Consider the following 23,339-nt stretch of genomic DNA (forward strand, 5'->3'; position numbering starts at 1 on the left):
CATTGAAACAGATTCCAGAGACTAATGAATTAAAGGCAAATTTAGCAATCTTACCTAATACTGGAACCACAGCATAACATGATGCTAAGAATGCTTCTGTGGGAATGCCACTGTCTTCCAGAAGTTCAATGTCACTAAAGCTAAACAATTTAGTGATACAAAGGAGGAAAGATTAAAAATACAACATTAGCATGCTCTGCAGTTCAGAGGTAGTCACGAAAACAGCTGCCCCTCTGAGAACAAATCATTTAGCCTTATTCACAAACATGACCCAGTGATTGTTTTCCTATTACAACATGGTCTAATAAAATCACTTTCCAAAGATAATTCACCAAAGCAAGCTAAAACTTATTGACAGCATATATTCTTGCAATCCAATTCCTTCTTCTCCACTGCTTCAGACAAGGTGAACAATAAAGCAGACACATGGTATGCCACAATCTCTATTCTGGAGGAAGACTGGTATGCAAGTGTCAGTGATTTGAAAGAGCAGAGAATACCTGGTGTTCATGGTACTAAAGAAAGTTGGGATGACTTCTTGGTCCTCCCAATGGGATTCTGGAGAGCTGCTTGTGGAGTGCAGTTCAGGCTGTGCCAAGTCGCTGTCATGATTTCCAAGGCTTTCCTCTCCATCTTCCTTCATCATCTCACCTTGGACTGCATTGCAGAAGATACCTATTAGTAACCTTTATTTATTACAAAGATTAATGTATACACATATTCATTGTTGAACATTTCTAACACAGAGTGTAAACAAAGAAAAATCAATGAGTGAAATATTACATATCACACACAAAATTGGGTTTAAATATATGTAGATTTTCACCCAGCTTCTTTTCACTGATATAAATATTTTCATTATCACTCAGTACAATTCAAAACATGATTTTAATGATCATATAATATTGCATCATGCTTATGTGGAGGGTATTTAGGTGGTTTCTAAAATTTTAGTATTATAAATACAGTTGAGCCTCATTATTAGTGTTTTCTATCTTTGCAGATTTGCTTGCCTGTTGAAGTTTATTTGTAATACTAAAATCAATGCTTATGGCATTCTTGCAGTCATTTTAGATATGTGCAGAGTGGTAAAAAAAAAAATTGAGTTACCTCACACACTTGTTCCCAACTGAGGCTAAACAAGGTGATACTGCCTTCTTGTTTAACCTTTCATACGGTACACAAATGTGTTTATTTAGTGCCATGTTTTTTGCATTTGTGTGCATTTCATTGTTGATTCTGCTGTTTAAAAGGCCCTCCAAGGGTAGTGCTTTCTACTGTTCTAAGCAAAAGAAGGCTGTGATGTGCCTTATGGAGAAAACACATGTTATTTAATATGTAAGCTTATATAAGATAAGCTTTGTTCAGGCATGAGTTATAGTGCTACGCTGTGGGTTCAATGTCAATGAGTCAACAATATAAACACAGCCTTTTTTCTCCCTTTGGAAGGAGGGATATTTTTTTCTTTTCTTTTTTAAATTTTTATTGGAGTATTGTTGATTTACAATGTTGTATTAGTTTCAGGCATACAAGCAAAGTGAATCAGTTATATATACATATATCCATTCTTTTTAAGATTCTTTTCCCATATAGGCAATGGCACCCCACTCCAGTACTCTTGCCTGGAAAATCCCATGGATGGAGGAGCCTGGTAGGCTGCAATCTATGGGGTCGCTAAGAGTTGGACATGACTGAGTGACTTCACTTTCACTTTTCACTTTCATGCATTGGAGAAGGAAATGGCAACCCACTCCAGTGTTTTTGCCTGGAGAATCCCAGGGACGGGGGAGCCTGGTGGGCTGCCATCTATGGGGTCACACAGAGTCGGACACGACTGAAGTGACTTAGCAGCAGCATAGGCCATTACAGAGTACTGAGTAGATTCCTTGTGCTATACAGTAGAGCTTTCTTAGTTATCTATTTTATACATGTGCGTGTGTGCTGAGTCTTTTCATGTCCAACTCTTTGCGATACTATAGACTGTAGCCCCCCAGGCTCCTCTGTCTATGGGATTCTCCAGGCAAGAATACTGGAGAGGGTTGCCATGTCCTCCTGCAGGGGATCTTCCTGACCCAGGAATCAAGCCCGTGCCTCTTACGTCTCCTGCACTGGCAGATGGGTTCTTTCCCGCCAGTGTCACCTGGGAAGCTTTCAAGAACCTAACCATGTGTTTCCCCTAGGAGCAACGGTTCAATATTTGCTAGTTTAGGGTCTGCAGTAACGGTATAGAACACCACTACCACGAATGATGAGAAGTGACTGTAACGTCATAAAGGTCATCCCTGTCCACAGATACCTGTCCTCAGATCGACTATTCCCTGAGGACAGATTCCTAGAAGAAAATTACTGGGTCAGATAAACAAGAGTACTGTCTTAACTGAAATTCTCCTGTCTTTATTATTTACTCAAGGGATAAGACTTCGGTGATGTATGGACTGCTAGGTGCAGATTAACAGCTATAAAGATGCATCTTTTCTTCCCCCTACTCACCAGAGTAGATGAGGAGAAAACTTTCTAAAAAATTGTATTTGCAAACTATTTAATACTTACTATGATACAATTAAAAGCTCTAAGACCGCTGTCATGGACTGATCTGAAGTTGGTTTTAGTGATTAGAGACAATGAAATTAGTAAATCCAAAAGGGCAGCATTTTCAACCACAGGTTATTACTTAAATTTGAAATTTGGTTTGATGAACACAGAAAAGGCCAGGTGAAAATCTGATGGTGGCTGGTGAATTCTGTCATCCTCAGGCCTCATCAGAAATCCGGAGCATGGAAAATTGAATTGCCATAATGTTGCAGACCCTTAAGTTTCACATCATAGTCTATGTTCAAAGGACTGAAATTCTGAGAAGGCTCTAACACTCACACTCTCTAAAAAAAGTCAGCACAGACAGCTACAGCTCACTGAAGCCCATGAACATCACAGCTAAGAACAATGAGTGGGAAAATCCCTCTTCGTTCTGCTTTTTCAAGATGAGGGTCAGACAGGATGGCAGAATGTGTCATGTGACCTGTGTTATCTAACCTCAGGAGCTACCTGGCACACTGTCTTGAGGTCAATCCCTATCAAGGATCACATCAGGGATAATGAATCAAACCCCCACAATCCTTTTAGTCAATAGTTTGCTTCACATCTTTTTTGTTTTTACCTGTTGTATTATCATCTGTATTTTCTTCACTTGATACGCTGCAATCTGTCTCTGCAGGTTTCAAACATAAGGAGCTCTTGTTTCTCACTAGGATTTCTTCATCATCATTTATTTCCACATTTAAAGATCCATTTTCACAACTGTTTAACTCCATTTGCCTAAAATTTTTTAAAAGGAAAAAAGTCCAATTACTTGGTCATAAATAGACTGCACAGATGATCTTATTCTGAGGCTTGGAAGAAAGGGTTCATAATTACCAACTTCTTTTAACACTGATTAAAAAATAGAATTGTTAAATCAAGCCAAATCTCTCACCCCACCCTCCTGCTTCCAAGACAGGTATCTTCCTGAGTTTGGGAGCAGGCCTGAATCCAGGCTGGAGTTCAGAAACCAGGAATGGCTCTTTATGCACCCTAAGCTTACTCAAACTTCCTGCTCCCCACCAGCAACAGGAAATATTCACTGACAGCTCTTTGGTTTTCAAACAGCTTTTCTATAGGTGCCACATTCAACACTTTTCTCACTCTCCTCCGCTTCTCCCTGGGAGGTGTTCCTATTCTCAGGTCTCAAATCACTGACTACTCCCATTTGTTTGCTTAGCAATTAACTGACTAGAAGCCACAAGCTGTGGTCCAGGAAGACAGGGAAAACTTGGGAAGACACAACACATCCTGAGACTCTGCTGCTCTTCACGGTAACACAAAAGGCTATTCAACATGCAAGCGAAATAGCTGATTCTGTCTAAGGGACAATCATAACACCTTATAAATAACTAAACTCAGCCAAATTAGAACAGAGACACTTTCCTCTAGGGGGCTTCCCTGGCAGCTCAGATGGTAAAGAATTTGCCTGTAATGCAGGAAACCGGGGTTTGACTCCTGGGTTAGCAAGATCCCCTGGAGAAGGGAATAGCTATCCACTTCAGTATTCTTGCCAGTATTATACTAATAAAATTAAAGGGGGAAAAAAAGAATAAAGGGAAAAGGTCCAAGCTATGTGGTGATTCCAGAAAAACCATTTGTTTTGTAAAAAAGACACTATATTTCAACTCAGTAATTAAAAATATGAGTATATACTGATGAAATACTTTCAAAAGAAAAAAAAAATCTACAAAATGTTTCTTGTAGAGATATTTAGGTCAAGAGAAAATTGTTAACCAAACTGAGGAACAATCTTTGTACTAAAGAAGCAAACAGTATATAAAGAAATGAAATATTACATTATAACTTGAAAAGACAGATACACAGACTATGTCAAAATATGGAAATGCTTATATGAAATAATAACCAAGTAAAGACCTTATTTAATAACTGGAACACAACTGTGTAAATATGTACTTTTTTCCAATAATTCAGATTTTTATATTACATCCTTTTTCCAACCTGTGAAGCTATCTTTTTATTTTTAAACAAAATAGCACTGTTTTTTTCTGATAAGTGAAGTGAAGTCACACAGTCGTGTCCAACTCTTTACGACCCCATGGACCCCACCAGGCTCCTCAGTCCATGGGATTTTCCAGGCATGAATACTGTAGTGGGCTGCCATTTCCTTCTCCAGGGGATCTTCCTGACCCAGGAATTGAACCTGGGTCTCCCGCATTGTAGGCAGACGCTTTACTGAGCCACCAGGGAAGCACACTTAAATCAATGCTCAGCTCCTCCACAAGAGAGGAGGTTCCAACACTGAGGCACCAAAGAGATGAAAAGTTACTAGACAAGATGCACGAGATCCATATCCTGGGGAAATGCAAACCTCTTCACTAGTAGTCAGTGTTGAATGAAGTTTGCATTGCTTCAGGCTCACCCAAAAGAGGAAAATCAGAGACACTGTTTCCCTTGGTATCATCTCAACCCACGAGAAAAACCACCACATGATAAAATATTATTAAAAAAAAAAACAAGGAATATTGATGTCCTTATTTTTATATTTTTAGAATAAAAAACAGAAACTGTTACTGTACCTTTCCAATGAATTATGAATCGGTACAATAGGATGTTTCATCTTTAAAAGAAGCAAAGAAAAGAAAGTTCACATGTTAAAACTCCCAACAGAATATATTTAGAGTTTTATCCCATATGAGAGTGGTAAATATGATCATAACACACCACCTTACTCAAGAGGAATCATTTTAGGTCCTGCCAAAAGAAAGGAGTCACTGAACCCAACCAGTCTTTCATAGTTATTCAAATAAGGGTACTCAAATTTCCAAGAAAAAGAAAAATGGTCTCTTGAAGGACCTAAATACCATATTCAAATGCTTGGCTTTCTTGTAATTACAATTATACTCATTACAATATTATTAAACACCAAACTATGATACAGCATTTTACCAAACACTGGAAATATAAAGGTTCACAGTATAGAGTTCTTGCCCTCAAGGTAATTTCAATACAGACTGAAGCTAAAACAGGGGTATGTGTAGAGGAAGAACTCTTAGCCCAACTAAGGGATTCAGGGAAAGAGATTAAATTTTGAAAGATGAGTAAAAGCTAACCAGGGAAAGACATGTGAGAAGGGCATTCTTGGTACTGAGAAATGGCCCAAAGAAGTGCGGGAGCTATAAGCAGTTAACAGGTTTAAACCCGGTTATGACAAAAGAAAAAAAGGTTGGTGATGTGGGAAGCAGCTATGACATTCTGACTTTAACCTGTAGGTAATGAGGGAATCACCAAAAGTTTTAGGTGGTCCAATTTACACTGCATGAATAGAAATACTGTAGACTGCCTGGAAGAGTAGGCAGAAGGCAGTTAGTTACAAGGTTACCACCACTCTCTACAAGACTCACTGGACAAGCAGGCTGGAGATAAGAGGCCAGCTGTATCAGAGAGAGAGACATGTCTAGATGGTAAAACTGCCAACAGTACCTGAGGGGATATGAGGGACTGAGGGCAGATATAAAAGTGCACAGAAAGCAAAGTCCGCTGCAGTTGCCAAAGGGAACTCATCAGTTGCCTTCCTTATATAGCAGCTCAGTCTACCAATTTCTTAACTTTCCACTATGCCCTGCTGCAGCCAAGTTGAGCTGGTCTGTTACCTTGTTGGACTTGAGCATGGCCAGCTGAGGTGACCCTGGAGGCGTGCGGTAGAGCAGCTCCGAAGTGAAGGCTGCGTTTGCAATCTGCATGCATTCTTCCAAAGTCTTGAGAAAAGTGTTACAGGTTGATTTCAGCAGAGTTCCCACATCAATTCCCTCCTATGAAACAACCAGAGTGGAAGATGCCTTTACTTTGCCAAAAAGGAAAGAGCTCAATCATGGAACAGTCTTAGAGGTTTTATCCACAAAACGACAATAATAACAATCCCATCTATTTTGCTGGACAAATATGTGTACCAGTCACAAAAGAAAAGGACTAAACAAGTCTAATTTATCTATTATCCATACACAAGCCTTACCCTTAGCCTGCCCTTCATGCTCACCCACCACTCCAGCTGAAGGCAACAACTTCTCTATGACAGCAATATGTCCAGCACTGAGCCCACATGGAGTTTCTAGTCTATAAGGGATGGCAGACACCAAACAGAGTCACATGGATTGATGACCAGTGGGATCAATGGAGAAACATTTTCTGAGTAAAAAACGAGCTTCCAGAACAGAAGCATTAGAAACCAAATATCACACTGTTTGCTTTCAGAATGGGCTTTCTGGCTTTCAGTACAGATAAGTCTAATAGGTTTTTGCAACTGGAATTCTTTAGAGCATCAAATCCTTTTTTTTCTCCAAATCATTTCACTTTCTCAGGGTGATACTGGATACTGATACTAATAAGTTGTTCAGAAAACAGGCCACCCCTAGATTAGAGAGTATGGAAACCACATCTTAGTGCTGTTAAAGCTATCAGATTTGGCCCAAGATGGAGTCACTCATGCTAAGCCTCACATCAGCAAACCAGAAATGTAGCCACATTTCTATGCTGGGCCTCCCAGAAAAGGCAGATCTAGGTCAACCAATCAGTGCCTGCCTGCTCAGTGCAAGTTACTGACCTGGCTCCAAGACCTTCCTTTGCTCCATATAAGAAAAGTAACCTTGCTTTAACCATTTAGGAAATAGCCAGTATAACTTCCTTGTTCCTGCTCACTTTGGTCCACAGAAATCTCTAGCCTGGTACAGCTCTTCACAGCTCCTTTCTAGCTGCTGGATGGACTGGATGCTGCTCAATTCATGAACTGCTAAATAAAGCCAGTAAGATCTTTAAATTTTACTCAGTTGAATTTTGTTCTTTAACCATGGCCCCTATATTTTTTTAATTTATTATTTCTAACAAGTGAGATGTTAATGGTTATGAACCACTATGATTCAGATACCAGTTACAACGTGTGATTTTTTTCCCACACCACCAAGAAATTCTTGGACACCAGCCAGGTGTCCTCCAGTTCCACACAATTTACCTGGAATAGTGTCAGGTCTCACAGGTTACATGCTCAGTCCTACAAGATTGCTTCCTACCCCCACTTCAGACACCAATGGCAAGTTCAGGGTGTCACTTGTGCTACTGACTGACCTGCTATAGACTGAAGATTCCAACAACCCCCTCCTTGTGTTTAACTACTTTACCAGAGCAGCTCACAGAACTAAGAAAAACATTTTACTTACTAGATCACTGGTTTATTATACAAGGGTATAACTCAGGAACAGCAAGATGGAAGAGATGCACAAGACAAGGCATGTGGGAACAGGCTGGGAGCTTCCATGCTCCCTTGAGTGTGCCACCCTCCCCAGTCAACACTATTTACCAACTCAAGAGCTTTCTAAACCCCATGCTTTGAAGTTTCATTAAATGGGCACGATTGATTAAATCATTGGCCAAGGGTGACTGAGGTCAATCTTCAGTCCCTCTCCCCTCCCAGGAGGTGAGAGGGTAGGAAAGAAAGTTGCAACCCTACTTGGTAGGGTCTACCATCAACAAGAACCTCCATCTTTAGGCACTGTTCAATAGTTGCCTTATTAACATAACAAAAGACATCTTGATCACTTGCAGCACAGGAAATTCCAATGGTTACTTTAAGAAGTCTGTGCCAAAAACCAAAGACCAAACATACATTTCTTATTATAAACCACAATAGGGCTTCCCTGTTGACTCAGTAGCAGAGAATCCACCTGCCAATGCAGGAGACCCAGGAAAGACAAACATGTCTTCAAGAAAATTGGAGGTATCAAGGGAACATTTCATGCAAGGATGGACACAATAAAGGACAGAAACAGTAAGGACCTAACAGAAGCAGAAGAGATTAAGAAGAGGTGGCAAGAATACACAGATGAACTGTACAAAAAAGATCTTAATAACTTGGATAACCATGAAGGTACAGTCACTCACCTAGAGCCAGACATCCTAAAGTGTGGGGTCAAGTGGGCCTTGAGAAGCATTACTATGAACAAAGCTAGTGGAGGTGATGGAATTTCAGCTGAGCTATTTTAATTCCTAAAAGATGATGCTGTGAAAGTGCTACTACACTCAATATATCAGCGAATTTGGAAGATTCAGCAGTGGCTATGTGCTGTGCTTAGTTGCTCAGTCATGTCTAACTCTTTGCCACTCCATGGACTGTAGCTCACCAGGCTCTGCTGTTCATGGGGATTCTCCAGACAAGAAAACTGGAGTGGGTTGCCATGCCCTCCTCCAGGGGATCTTCCCAACCCAGGGACCAAACCCAGGTCTCCTGCATTGCAAGTGGATTCATCAACTGAGCCACAAGTCAGTTTTCATTCCAATCCCAAAGAAAAGCAAAGAATGTTCAAACTACCATACAGTTGTGCCCATTTCACATACTAGTAAGGTTATATTAAAAATCCTTCAAGAGAGGCTTCAGCAGTACAAGAACCGAGCGCTTCCAGATGTACAAGCTGGGGTTCAGAAATGGCAGAGGAACCAGAGATCAAATTGCTAACATTCAATGGATCATAGAGAAAAGAAAGGGAATTCCAGAAAAACACCTACTTCTGCTTCACTATACTAAAGCCTTTGACTATGTACAACAAACTGAAAAATTTTTAAAGAGATGGGAATACCAAACCACCTTACCTGTCCCGAGAAACCTGTGTGCAGGTCAAGAAACAACAGTTAGAACTGGTTCCAAATTGGGAAAGGATTAAGACAAAGACTGTATATTGTCGTCCTTCTTATTTAACTTCTACACAGAGTACATCATGTGAAATGCCAAGGTGGAAGAATCCAAGCTGGAATCAAGACTGCCAGCTCAAATGTCAACAACCTCAGCTATGCAGATGATACCACTCTAACAGCAGAAAGTGAAGAGAAACTAAAGAGCCTCTTGATGAGGGTGAAAGAGAAGAGTGAAAAAGCTTGCTTAAGATTCAACATTCATAAATGAACATCATGGAATCCAGTCCTATCACATCATGACAAATAGAAGGGGAAAAGTGGAAGTAATGACAAACTGTCTTTTTTGGGTTCCAAAATCAATGTGGATGGTGACTGCAGCCATGAAAGACACTTGCTCTTTGGAAGGAAAGCTATGACAAACCTAGACAGTGTATAACAAAGCAGAGACGTCACTTTGCCAACAAAGGTCCATATAGTCAAAGGTATGGTTTTTTCAGTAGTCATGTACAGATGTGAAAGTTGGACCATAAAGGAAGCTGAAGGTATCAGAATTGATGCCTTCAAATTGCAGTGCTGGAGAAGACTCTTGAGAGCCCCTTGGACTGCAAGGAGGATATCAAACCAGTTAATCTCAAAGGAAATCAACTCTAAATATTCACTGGAAGGGCTGATGCTGAAGCTCAAATACTTTGGCCACCTGATGTAAAAGAGCTGACTCACCGGAAAAGACCCTTATGATGGGAAAGATTAAAGGTAAAAGGAAAATGAAGTGGCAGAGGATGAGATGGTGAGATAGTGTCACCAACTCAATGGACATGAATTTGAGCAAACTCCAGGAGATACTGAAGGACTGAGGAGCTTGGCAGGCTGCAGACCATGGGATCCCAAAGAGTCAGATATGACTTAGCAACTGAACAACAACAATAAATCACAATACCATAGCCACAGTTTCATTAGCAAGTTTCCAAGGCACGCACTATAAACACTTACTACTAATACAAACACTTTTGAATTAAACACTTACTATAAACACTTCTGAATTAAAAGTTGCTGCATTCACTTTCTCCTTTCCCTCTAGACCAGGGCTTCTCTTCCTTGGCTCCACTGGCATTTGGGGCTGGCTAATTATTGGAGGAGGAGATGGAGGGGGAATGGCTCTCCTGTCCCTTCAAGACATCAAGCAGCATCTGGCCATCTGACCTCTCTCCCTTAGATGCCAACAGCACTCCGTCAGTAGTGATAACCAAAACTGTCTTAGACATGGCCCGATGCCTCCCGAGGGGCAAACTGCTCTGGCTGGAGAATCACTGCTCTAGGTTCTAACATCCCAAAAGCAGGACTGAAATGTTTTGGTGGCCCTCCTGCTGCCCTCCCGCAGCATAGTGTCTTGTGCGTAACACGCTGAATTAGTAACAGACCTCCCCTCACCCCAAAGAATGAATGAAAGTGAGCTAAAACACTTTTATTAGAAAAACTTAGAGCACTATACTATTAGTAGCATAGTGCTATATTACCTAAGTAATTTAAAACTATTAATTATAATCTGCAGATTCTTCATTTTTGTAGGCATCGTTTCTCAGATAGCTTCTTTGAGAGCAGAGCAGAGACCTCTCCCTGGTTAATGTGAACCATTCAATACATAGATTAACATCAGATACATCTTTTAATATATGTTTTAGAATGAGAAAATAATAATTTCATTAATAAGTGATAAAGGTTTCAATCCTTGCTGACGATGGAGAGAAATAAAGCTGTATCTCTATCTTTGAAAGTGCTAGTCTACACTAAAGCAGAACGTCTACTCTGGTGAAACAAACCCTGTTACAGTCTCAAAAGAGGTAACAGATACGCATACCTGACATGCAAGATGCTGTCATCTTAGGAGCCACATCAGTAGCACAGAAACGGCGCTGTCAGACAGTTAAGGCTGTATTTTTAAAAGTTATGCAAACTGAGAAGACACTTATTCGAGTACATTAGTACTAAAGTTAAAAGTTCCAAATATTATCAATTAATCCTGAATTTTCTTCCCAGGAAGGAACACTGTATGCTTCCATATGCTGAAATGCATACATTTCTTCTCTTTGTTTAAGTCTATCACTTTTTTTCTGTGAAAAACAGCACATTCCAAGGTATGGATTATGTAAGAATGTGCATCACCAGTAAGCAACACCTGGTGCTACTTTTCAAAGACAAATGGTGTTTTACCTCAGAACTGGACACACCAGTTGCGGTCACTTCTTTCGTTTTATCTACTTGCTGAACAAGAAGATCACAGTAGAGTCTTAATTCTGACATTTTGGTTTTCAAGTTTTCAGTGTTTTCAGCAAACTCTAAATAACAAAATGATGAAAATGTAATTATCAGAATAAATAACTGATACTAGTTAGTATACTATACAGATAAAATATAATCTATGTTCAAAGTCAGATGTTTCTATTATGGGCTACAGATACTATATAACTGAAGTTATGGGAGCAAGAAAAACAGAAAAAAGGAGATTCCTAGCCTTCTGAAGTAATCTACATTATTTCTTGACTCAGCTCAGTTCAGTTCAGTCGCTCAGTCATGTCCGACTCTTTGCGACCTCATGAATCGCAGCACACCAGGCCTCCCTGTCCATCACCAACTCCCGGAGTTCACTCAGATTCACGTCCATCGAGTCCATGATACCATCCAGCCATCTCATCCTCGGTCGTCCCCTTCTCCTCCTGTCCCCAAACCCCCCCAGCGTCAGAGTATTTTCCAATGAGTCAACTCTTCACATGAGGTGGCCAAAGTATTGGAGTTTCAGCTTTAGCATCATTCCTTCCAAAGAAATCCCAGGGTTGATCTCCTTCAGAATGGACTGGTTGGATCTCTGTGCAGTCTCAAGAGTCTTCTCCTACATCACAGTTCAAAAGCATCAATTCTTCGGCGCTCAGCCTTCTTCACAGTCCAACTCTCACATCCATACATGACCACTGGAAAAACCATAGCCTTGACTAGACGGACCTTAGTCGGCAAAGTAATGTCTCTGCTTTTGAATATACTATCTAGGTTGGTCATAACTTTTCTTCCAAGGAGTAAGCATCTTTTAATTTCATGGCTGCAGTCACCACCTGCAGTGATTTTGGAGCCCAAAAAGAAAAAGTCTGACACTGTTTCCACTGTTTCTCCATCTATTTCCCATGAAGTGATGGGACCAGATGCCATGATCTTCGTTTTCTGAATGTTGAGCTTAAAGCCAACATTTTCACTCTCCTCTTTCACTTTCACCAAGAGGCTTTTTAGTTCCTCTTCACTTTCTGCCATAAGGGTGGTGTCATCTGCATATCTGAGGTTATTGATATTTCTCCCGGCAATCTTGATTCCAGCTTGTGCTTCTTCCAGTCCAGCGTTTCTCATGATGTACTCTGCATATAAGTTAAATAAGCAGGGTGACAATATACAGCCTTGACATATTCCTTGTCCTATTTGGAACCAGTCTGTTGTTCCATGTCCAGTTCTAACTGTTGCTTCCTGACCTGCATACAGATTTCTCAAGAGGCAGGTTACGTGGTCTGGTATTCCCATCTCTTTCAGAATTTTCCACAGTTTATTGTGATCCACACAGTCAAAGGCTTTGGCATAGTCAATAAAGCAGAAATAGACGATTTTCTGGAACTCTCTTGCTTTTTCCATGATCCAGCGGATGTTGGCAATTTGATCTCTGGTTCCTCTGCCTTTTCTAAAACCAGCCTGAACATCAGGGAGTTCACGGTTCACGTATTGCTGAAGCCTGGCTTGGAGAATTTTGAGCATTACTTTACTAGCGTGTGAGATGAGTACAACTGTGCGGTAGTTTGAGCATTCTTTGGCATTGCCTTTCTCTGGGATTGGAATGAAAACTGCCCTTTTCCAGTCCTGTGGCCACTGCTGAGTTTTCCAAATTTGCTGGCATATTGAGTGCAGCACTTTCACAGCATCATCTTAATAATCACCAGTACAGGAAGGAGACATATACCTCTGATTCAATTGTGTCAGAACTGGGAACAGAGTCAAAGGTTCAGAGTTTTAAGCTCAGTTCTGCCACAGTTTTTCTGTCTGTAAAACAGGGTCACAGCTATCTATCTGCTGGTGCGCAAAACTGGGAAGCAGTGGTCTGTAACATGCAATTACCACTAACAAGGCAGCTCATGAATCAGAGGACTGGTCCAGCATGCTGCCTGGAAAAGCAAATGGCGTCCTCTGCACACCTGCTGCTTCTTCACTAGTTCGGCACTCCACTCACACTGGCACTAAGGGCTTGGCTACAGGCATTACTGCCTCTGTTTTCTTCTCTGTGAAAAAGCTGGCACATTCTACCTGCTATGAGTCAGAGCTCACAGAGTCAAGATTTTGCTTTTGACTTAGCATTAAAAGGGCTTCCCTTGTAGCTCAGCTGGTAAAGAATCGGCCTGCAATGCAGGAGACTCCAGTTCGATTCCTGGGTCTGGAAGATCTGCTAGAGTAAAAACCAACCAGGAGGCCATTTTACTGTGTCTACCTGAAAAGTGAAGCACATCTGCCGTTATGTGTCACGAGAAACGTCCTTGAAACACTTTTCCCAGAGGCCCCTCTCTCTCCTACCAATCTTTCCAGGTATACACTCAGGGATACAGGGTCAGAAGGCAGAGCTCAGGCAGTAAGCTCTGGCCCTCGTGACCCAGGACAGATAGAAAGTTATGCCATGGTTCTCAGGAGAGCTAATGATGTTGAGTTAGTGAGCATTAAGCAGGAATCTGACAATTAAGCAGCCATCCACCCCAGGACAAAGGAGGGGAAAGTGGGGTGTTAGTGCAACAAACACTCAGATCCAAGGCTTCTCTGGCTCAGCTACCCTTTACCAAAAGTCAACTATGTGCCAGACAAGGTACTAGGCAGTTTTATATCATCACTGATCCTCATGGTAATTCTTCTAAGGTAGGTAATTACCTCTTTCTAAAACATAAGGAAACTGAAGATGAGAGAGGTCCTATGCCAAGGTCACAAAGCCAGTACCCTCCAAAGCCATGATCTGAACCCAGTTGTGTCTGGCTCCAAAATCTGCCCTCTTTCTCCTATGACATGCTAAGAGAGAAGAGTCAGGTACAGGTTGTTTAAGTTCCACTAAGATGTACAGCACTTGCGTGACATAAAAAGCTGGCTGTGGCTAGGTGGTCAGAAGCAAGCTAACAAATATGGGAAGCCAGAGATGCCACCAGGTGATTTCCAGGTTCCCAGGCCACAGGACAACCAATACTTGCCTTTTTCCTTCTGGGTCCTACTGTCTGTCAGGCAAGCCTTGGCTGACCCCAAGGCTACCAGCCACCGCTGTCTCTCAGCCACACTTCTGGCCTTCAGGTAGAAATACTGCTCCCCAGGGATGATCAGGTCCATGCGTGTGTTATCTACAGAATGAACTGGGAGCAAGGCAGAGGGAGGTCAGAAACCCAGAAGAGCCCTGTCTGGGTAGCCTCCACTCTACCCAAACTCCAGAGCTTTACTGGGGCCAGTCACTGACGACTTCTTCCAAAAGAGGATGCCAGCCCTCACAACTTCTCCTGGTTTATTTATCTCTTCCTAGAGGTCTCTGCTGATGAAGAAGAAAAACTTTGCAATTGGCTCCAAGGTCTCACCAAGACTTTGGCCTAAAAAAGAAGCACTTAAATTTCCTCAGTATCTTTTAGAAGCGCAGAGAGGAAAAATCTTTCATTTGGCCTGTGTGTGTGTAAAGCATGCTGCTCTGCAGCCAAAAAGGGTTGATGCAAACAAGTAAGGATGTGCTCTTTATCTCCTTGGGTTACTGGAAAGCAACTGAACAGAGTATTTTTACTCTTCTACCTTCCTTTACGTGTCATATTAAAAATGTGAAAACTGGAAAGCAATCAAAAACACAGTACTTTTCCTTTTCTACCTTTCTTCACTCATTATGTAAAAAATGTGACAATTCCCTTAGAGCCTTTAGGAGAAGACACAAGCAAGCCACACTCTCCTTCACCCTCCAAGTCGTGTGCCCCTGATTCTGTTCTAATCAGTTTCTGAGCCACACCCTCCCAGCACATCCTAAGATTCCTAAAACCAAGAAGTAAAGGCTGTTGGTAGGTCTGTTAGGTGTTTGCTTGTTTAGTTTAGAGTATGGTCGTGGTGGTGAGAAGGTAGGTGTGTGTCCTGATTCAAACACAGAAGTGTTTGATGGTACAGTAAAAACACAAGGTTAGAAAACTGCCTCCAGTGCCAGGTGAGCAGGAGACTATGAAACGGTACTAGATGTGTGACTAATAAACTGCTCTCACTTATTTTCACTACCTCTTAACCAATCTTCCTGTAACTGCCTGCACTTTGAGGTCTTCCTTGCAAGGTTTTTTTTGAGGGGGGAAACATAACATATCTTTGTCTATACTTTGGAAGCAGCACAGAAAGGCCTAAGAAACCAATGCCTTTTTTTTTCTTTAATCTTGGGGGAGAAACAAAAATAAACCCTGCAAATCTCTTGGCTTCTCACCTTGAATTTCACAGACTGCCATCTGGATGCTCCCTTTGCAACCTTTCCAGGCATCTTCAGGAGAATCATAGTAAGATAATATCCCTCCACAGAGAAGGAACCACCGAGGCTGCCAACCTGCAAACAGAAGCAAGAGCATGGTCTCCATTACTGCTTCCCAGGACACAGAACAGGACCTAACAAAGGATGCTGGATTCCAGCTCCAAGGAACTTACCTTCTGGGGGAAAATTCTACGGGAAAAAAGAAGTTAGAAGAGATCTGTATATCTGATCTCATTTTTGCACAGAAGTCTGGAAGGAGCAGCAATAAATATAGTGATGATTCTCTAAGTAATGGGATTACTGATGATTTTTATTCCTTTCCCCCCCTAATACAGTACTAGTAATCTTTGGTTTTTAATTTTTCTAATATTAAAGATAGTTGTTTTCCAAACATTATTGTTAACACACTTGCTCTCTTCCCCTCTGGTTAAGAAAAATTATTCTGAACCTAAAAATGAGACAAAGGATTATATTGACCTTTCAACATTACACAAAGTGCTGTCTAACAGGCCTGCCTAGGGTCATATGATTTCTAGGAAAAGATACTTTAATTTACTATTTGGTACTGATCCACTGAAATGGAATAATCTTAAAACATTTATGAGCTTAACTGTTTTTACTTCAGAGAATTTCAGAGGACAAATCGTATTCAGTGGGAACTCACATCTTATCTATCCTCTTACACAACCTATATTCTAGTCACACCAAACTCACTTGTTGTATTCCTGCTTCAGAGCTTTCGCTCAAATTGGACTTCTTCCTAAAATGTCATCCCTGACTACCTCTTGCGTAAGCCTTGTCAGTCTCCTCTGTCAGATTTTTTTTTTTTCCTCTCTCTCTGAAATGCCACGGCCCTTTAAGGGTACATTTCTCTCACTGGACTCTTCTATGGCTGAGGCAGTCAGAGAAGGTTGGTAGGGACTTTGGGCAGGGCCCCAAGGGCGGCTCAGGTACATACCTGATGGGCCGTTGGGGACAGATTCACACCAAATAAATACGTAAGTCATCTACTGATGTCAAAATAGTAATGTCAGGGAACCACTGACAGGGAAGGACCTAGACCCTTTACTGGATGTCAGGAGTCCCAAGGCTTTAACTCAACACCCACACAAGTCAATTATTGGATGGAAAACCTCTTGGGATGAACTTGTAAATTTTGTTTCAGAAAGTGATGCTTCCTGGCCCTGGTTTCAAATTCTATGCAAACAAACCTGAAAGCTACTGTTCTTGACACAAACATTACAGTTCAAGAAATCAAACTGATCAATCAGCACTCCAGGAGTTGGATATTACTGGTGATACTGGAGCCCTCTGCAAGTCATTATTTACACCTTATGCATCTCCCCTCACTGAAACAGAAGAATCAACTGCCAAGACTGAGAAATGAAAAGGGAGTTTGAAATCACCTGGTCCAACCAGCTCTTTCACAGAAAAGGAAAACAATCCCAGACAGATTAAGTGACCTACCTAAAGTCACAGAAGTATACAACAGAGCTGGGAAGAAAACTGTCTTTCTAACACTGTCCCTCCTGGTGTAACAACTCCCAAACCCTGACTCCCCATTGCCAGATAGCTATCCTGGTATAGAACAGCAGCATCTTCGCACTTACAACTCAAGTTCCATGATTATGTTCGGTGTGAAACATTCTCCAAACCCACCATGACTCTCAAGTAAAGGGAATTCAACGTACCCTCAATGATCATATTTTATCAAATTTCGGACCTCACCTACATTAGTCTTCATTCTCCAGAGAAAGAGAACCAATAATATGTAGGCATATCTACACACAATTTATTATAAGGAATTTGCTCATGCATTACAGAGCCTGAGAAATTCCAACATCTGCAGTCAGCAAGCTAGAGAATCAGGAGAGCCAACTAGCAATTCCAGTCCAAAGTCAGGAGGCTTGAGACCCAAGAAGAGTCAAAGTTTCAGCGAGAGTGAAAAAACAGGAAAAGACCAAAGTTCCTGCTCAACAGTCAAGCAGGAAGAGCTATTACCCCTTACTCCTTTTTTTTCTATTTATGTCTTTGGATGGGACCCATGTACGTTAGGAAAAGCAATCTACTTTACTATGTTTACCAATTCAAATGTTAATCCCATCCAGAAACACCCTCAGACACAACCAGAATGATGATTAGTCAAATGTCTGCGCACTCCATGGCCCAGGTGAGTTGACACAAAAAATTAACCATCAGATACCATCAACACGACTGAGCGACTGAACTGAACTGAACCATCAATTTTAAGATAAACTGAAGTATTTGCATATGATATGATTGACAAGGCTTAATTTCCAAAATATACAAATAGCTCATACAACTCAACAACAAAAACCAAACAACCCAATCAAAAAATGGGCAGAAGACCTAAAGAGGCATTTCTGCAAAGAAGACATATAGATGGCCAACAGGCACATGAGAAAATGCTCAACATCGCTAATTATCAGAGAAATGCAAATCAGAACAGTAATGAGGTACCACCTCACACTGGTCAGAATCAGTTCAGTCACTCAGTAGTGTCCGACTCTTTGCAACCCCATGGACTGCAGCACGCCAGGCTTCCCTGTCCATCACCAACTCCCGGAGCTTGCTCAAATTCATGTCTATCGAGTCAGTGATGCCATCCAACCATCTCATCCTTTGTCATCCCCTGCTCCTGCCCTCAATCTTTCCCAGCATCAGGGTCTTTTCCAGTGAGTCAGTTCTTCACATCAGGCGGCCAGAGTATTGGAGTTTCAGCTTCAGGATCAGTCCTTCCACTGAATATTCAGGACTGATTTCCTTTAGGATGGACTGGTTGGATCTCCTTGCAGTCCAAGGGACTCTCAAGAGTCTTCTCCAACACCACAGTTCAAAGGCATAATTCTTCAGCACTCAGCCTTCTTTATAGTCCAACTCTCACATTCATACATGACTACTGGAAAAACCATAGCTTTGACTACACGGACCTTTGTAGGCAAAGTAATGTCTCTGCTTTTTAATATGTTGTCTAGGTTGGTCACAGCTTTTCTTCCAAGGAGCAAGTGTCTTTTAATTTCATGGCTGCAGTCACCATCTGTGGTAATTTTGGAGCCCAAGAAAATAAGATCTGTCACTGTTTCCATTGTTTCCCCATCTACTTGCCATTAAGTGATGGGACCAAATGCCATGATCTTAGTTTTCTGAATGTTGAGTTTTAAGCCAGCTTTTTCACTCTCCTCTTTAATGGCTATCATTAAAAAGTATACAAATAATAAACTGTAGACTGGAGAGGGTGTAGAGAAAAGGGAACTCTTGTTACACCGGGTTGGTGGGCATGTAAATTGGAACAGTCACTATGGAAAACAGTATGGAGGTTCCTTAAAAAATTAAAAATAAGAGTTACCATATGATCCAGTAAAACCACTCCTGGGCATATATCTGGAAGAAACTCTAATTTAAAACAATACACGCACTCCTATGTTCACAGCAGCACTACTCACAACAGCCAAGACATGGAAGCAACCTAAATGTCCATCGACAGATGAACGGATAAAGAAGATGTGGTATGCGTACACAGTGGCATACTACTCAGACATAAAAAAGGATGAAATAATGCCATTTGCAGCTACATGGTTGGACCTAGAGATTATCATACCAAGTGAAGTAAATCAGACAAAGACAAATACCATATGATATTACTTACATGTGAAATCTAAAATATGAAATGAATGAACTTACTTACAAAACAGAAACAGACTCACAGACTTAGGAAACAAACTTTTGGTACCAAAGGGGAAAGGGGGCGGGGAAGGGATCAATTAGGAGTTTGGGATTAGCCGATACAAACTGCTATACAGAAAACAGATAAATGGCAAGGTCCTACTGTTTCATATAGAGAACTGTTTGCAATGTATTCTAACCACCTATAATGGAAAATAATGTGAAAAAGTGTATATATATTATATATATATAACTGAATCATTTTGCTGTATACTAGAATCTAACACCGTGTAAACCAACTATACTTCAATTAAAAAAAAAAAAACTTAGGAAGAAGAAGATGGCGAAGGAGTAGGTGGATGTGAAGTACATCTCTCTCCACAGATACATCAGGAAGACACCTTCAGAAAGTGCATGCAGAACACCAGCTGAGAGCGGACAGGAGTACCTGACCAGCGGAAAAGAATATACAGACCCATGCAAAACTCGGCAGGATGAAGGAACCAGGCGGAAAAACAGGAGAGTTAGCAGGACTGGACCTGCCCTCGGGGGGTGGGGGAACTGAAGCAGGGGGCAACTGTCTGAGTCGGAGGAGAAACATTAACGCTGAAACAGTTGACCCAGGGCGGCCTAAACGTAATGAGAATCAGACAGTCTTGCCGCAGCCACACATTCCGCGGACAGGGAGGAGGGCCTTTTGGGAGCTGGGGTTTGGGGACTGTGGAGCAACCCCAGGGCAGGGGCTGATGTTGACTGTGGAGAGACGGATCAAGGGGATGTGAAGGAGGAGGTTGTGGTGGGAAATGGCGGTGGAGGAAAGCCTGGCAGCCATGGAAGCAAGGCGATACTGCTGAGTCATGCATAGCGGGTGGAGCCATCACCATAGCCTCTCTCCCCCCACAGGCCAGCATCCGCAGCTGAACAATAGAGAGCCTGGCCTATCAAATGCCTGATGCACTGAACTACAGAGCAGAACGCCACCCAGCGTGCTCCTTTAAGTGCCTGACACGCCAATCTACAGACTAGGACCCCAGCCAAGGGGGCCCCTCTATGTGCCTGATGCACCGAACAGAGAAAGGAGCCCAGGCGAGGGAGTTCTCTAAGTGCCTGAATGGCAGGAGCTATGGGGAAAGACCAGCCAAAGACGCCTTCTTATCGCCAGCTACAAGAGGCTCAAAAAAAGACTCTGATAGGGCCGTAACTCCTGCGGCGGAGGCAGTCCCTGTCCCTGCACACTTGGGGCCACCAGAGTCCCCGCAAGCCAAGCAGCTGCACCACCTGTGCGCTCAACTCTCACTAGGGCAGAGCTGCCACAGGCAAAAAAAAGTCTTGAGTCTATGCACGAAGGGTCGCTTTGGTCGTGTCCAACTCTTTGTGACCCTGTAGACTGTGGCCTGTCAAGGCAGGGGATTCTCCAGGCAAGAATACTGGAGCATATTGCCCAATACTGGTTGCATACCCTTCTAGAGCACTATATTTCCTGCTGCCCTAGCCGCCAACTCCCCTGAGTACCTGCTGCCGCCAGAACCCCTGTGACCAAGCAGCTGCACCACCTCCACATCTGGTCCTCACAGGGGCAAACCCAAGTCTTTCAGGGCAGCCTCAGGAGCAAACCCCAGTGGATGACCCACATGCAAGAGGTGGAAATAAAACCACAATTGAAACCCAGGGGCAGTGTGGCTAAGGAAGAAGACCCAACTTTCCCACCAGCTGTGTAAGCTGCAGATTAAATCCACATGACCAACTAGGCAGACTCTGTCTATGGAATACATAGAAGATCATTGCAAGCTCCCACAAAAGAAAACGCGCTAGTTCTGATAGCTGTGGACATCGGAGGCAAGAACACATAGGAGCAGGACCAGATTAGAATCTCAGATGCCCCTACAGCATGTCCAGAGATCAGCACAGTGTTGGAGGGCATCCTAGGGAGGTGAGGTGGACTGTGACTCCCAGTGAGGGAAAGGACTCTGACAGCAGTGACTTAAGAAAAATATTTATTATTCTTATGTTTTGTCTTGCTCTGTAGATTCTTTGGATTTTTTTTTCTTGTTTTCCTTCCCCCACTCCTACCCCGCCCCGTTGTAGTTGTTGATTTCACTGGCACTATGAAATCTAATTAAGCTTTTGAGCTTCTCTACCTTGGGCTTTTGTAGTTCTGTGAAGTTTTCCTTTCTTGCTTTAATTTTTAAAACCTATTATTATATTTTAGACATTTATTCCTTTGCTTGCTTTTCCTACTGTTCTCTCCCCCTTGCAGTTAATCTTTAATGTATACAATCTTCTTTATCTAACCCTATTTAACTCTGCATATCTATTGTTTCCTTCTTTTCTTTCTTTCCTTTCCTCTCAACATATTTGTTAGTTTTATTTTCATTGCTTTATTCCCCAATTGGCACCTTGCTTTAGTTGTGTTTTACAGTTTGTGCTTAAGTTAGTTTTGTTCTGGTAGATATAATTTTCGGTTTCCTTTGTTTGCCAGGTCGGTCTATTGTACTTTATTTTTGTTGAACTGTTTTGATTTTGTTTATGGGTGTATATGTATATGCGTATATTCAGTCACACTTTTTATTGTTGCTCTAAGCCTCTGCCTCTACATTGGGCTTTTGCAGTTCTGTGGAATTTTCCTTTTTTTCCCTTTTTTCTTTCTTCTTCCATTTTTTTTTCTTTTTTATAATTTTTAATTTTTTTGAAAAACCTATTGTATTTTTTCTACATTTACTCCTTTGTTTGCCTTTCCTACTGTTCTTTTCCTCTTGCAGTTAATCTTTAATGTTTATAAATCTTCTTCATCTATCTCTATTTAACTTTGCATATCCTTTCTTTCTTTCCTTTCCTCTCAACATATTTGTTAGTTTTATTTTCATTGCTTTACCAACTTGGCACCTTGCTTTAGTTTTGTTTTCTAGTCTGTGCTTTAGTTAGTTTTGTTCTTAAATAGTAAATATAATTTTTTATTTACTTTGTTCACTGGGTCAATCTACTATACTTTATTTTTTTGGGACTGTTTTCACTTTGCTCATGGGTGTATATGTATATGTGTACATTCCATTATTTTAATTATGATTTGCCTGATTTTGTAACGGCCATTTGTCTGGGGTTCATCTTTGGTTTCTCGTTTTTGGATATTTGTTTTAATCTCCCTTAATGCCATAACAAACCACTTGTGGAATCTTCATTGCTGACCAGAGATCAAGCCCTGAGCCTTTGGAGCGGGAGCACTGACTCTAAGACCAAGACTACCAGAGAACTAACCCTAGGAAGACTCAAATAGTGAGAACTTAACACAAAGGAAACCACTTGAATACAACACCCTGCATCACCCAACCACCAGTAGCACCCTGTGCAGAACGCCTCATCCATACAATAAACAAAACCAAAATACAAACCCAATCATCAGCAAACAGGATTATCACCTCACTCAGCCTTGCACATCAGAGGAAAAACAAACAAAAACTCAGCACAAATCTCACCCTATAAGAAGCTCACACAAAGCACTGACCAACCTTAGGAGGGCAGAAACCAAAAGGAAGAAAGAATTCAACCTTGAAGCCTGGGAAAAGGAGACCTCAAACACAATTAATTTAAAAAAAAATAATGAAAACGCAGAGAAATGCTACACAAATGAAGGAACAAACTAGAAACAGAGAAGACCAAATAAATGAAGAGGAAATAGGCAAACTACCTGAAAAGAATTCAGAATAATAATAGTAAAGATGATCAAAAACCTTGAAAACAAAATAGAGAAAATGCAAGAATCAATTAACAAAAACCTAGAAGAATTAAAGAATAAACATACAGAGACAAACAACACAATTACTAAAATTAAAAATATTCTAGAAGGAATCAATAGCAGAATATCTGAAGCAGAAGAACAAATCAGTGACCTGGAAGATAAAATGGTGGAAATAACTTCTGA

General features: G+C 41.4%; 1 protein-coding gene across 2 annotated transcripts in view; it reads right to left on the minus strand.

Annotated features, from left to right (window-relative positions):
* Positions 1-23,339, minus strand: part of PLEKHA8 (pleckstrin homology domain containing A8) — a 62,671-nt gene that overhangs the window by 23,765 nt on the left and 15,567 nt on the right. For both annotated transcript variants that reach the window (XM_052638843.1, XM_052638844.1), the window contains exons 2-9: positions 15,698-15,814; positions 14,460-14,615; positions 11,422-11,546; positions 6,189-6,347; positions 5,115-5,155; positions 3,155-3,312; positions 501-657; positions 55-140 (exon numbers count right to left, since the gene is read on the minus strand). In XM_052638843.1, the coding sequence (XP_052494803.1) occupies positions 55-140; positions 501-657; positions 3,155-3,312; positions 5,115-5,155; positions 6,189-6,347; positions 11,422-11,546; positions 14,460-14,615; positions 15,698-15,814 (999 nt within the window). The remainder of the gene's footprint in view (positions 1-54; positions 141-500; positions 658-3,154; positions 3,313-5,114; positions 5,156-6,188; positions 6,348-11,421; positions 11,547-14,459; positions 14,616-15,697; positions 15,815-23,339) is intronic.

Source organism: Budorcas taxicolor, chromosome 4, assembly GCF_023091745.1.
Source record: "Budorcas taxicolor isolate Tak-1 chromosome 4, Takin1.1, whole genome shotgun sequence".
Lineage (NCBI taxonomy): Eukaryota > Metazoa > Chordata > Mammalia > Artiodactyla > Bovidae > Budorcas > Budorcas taxicolor.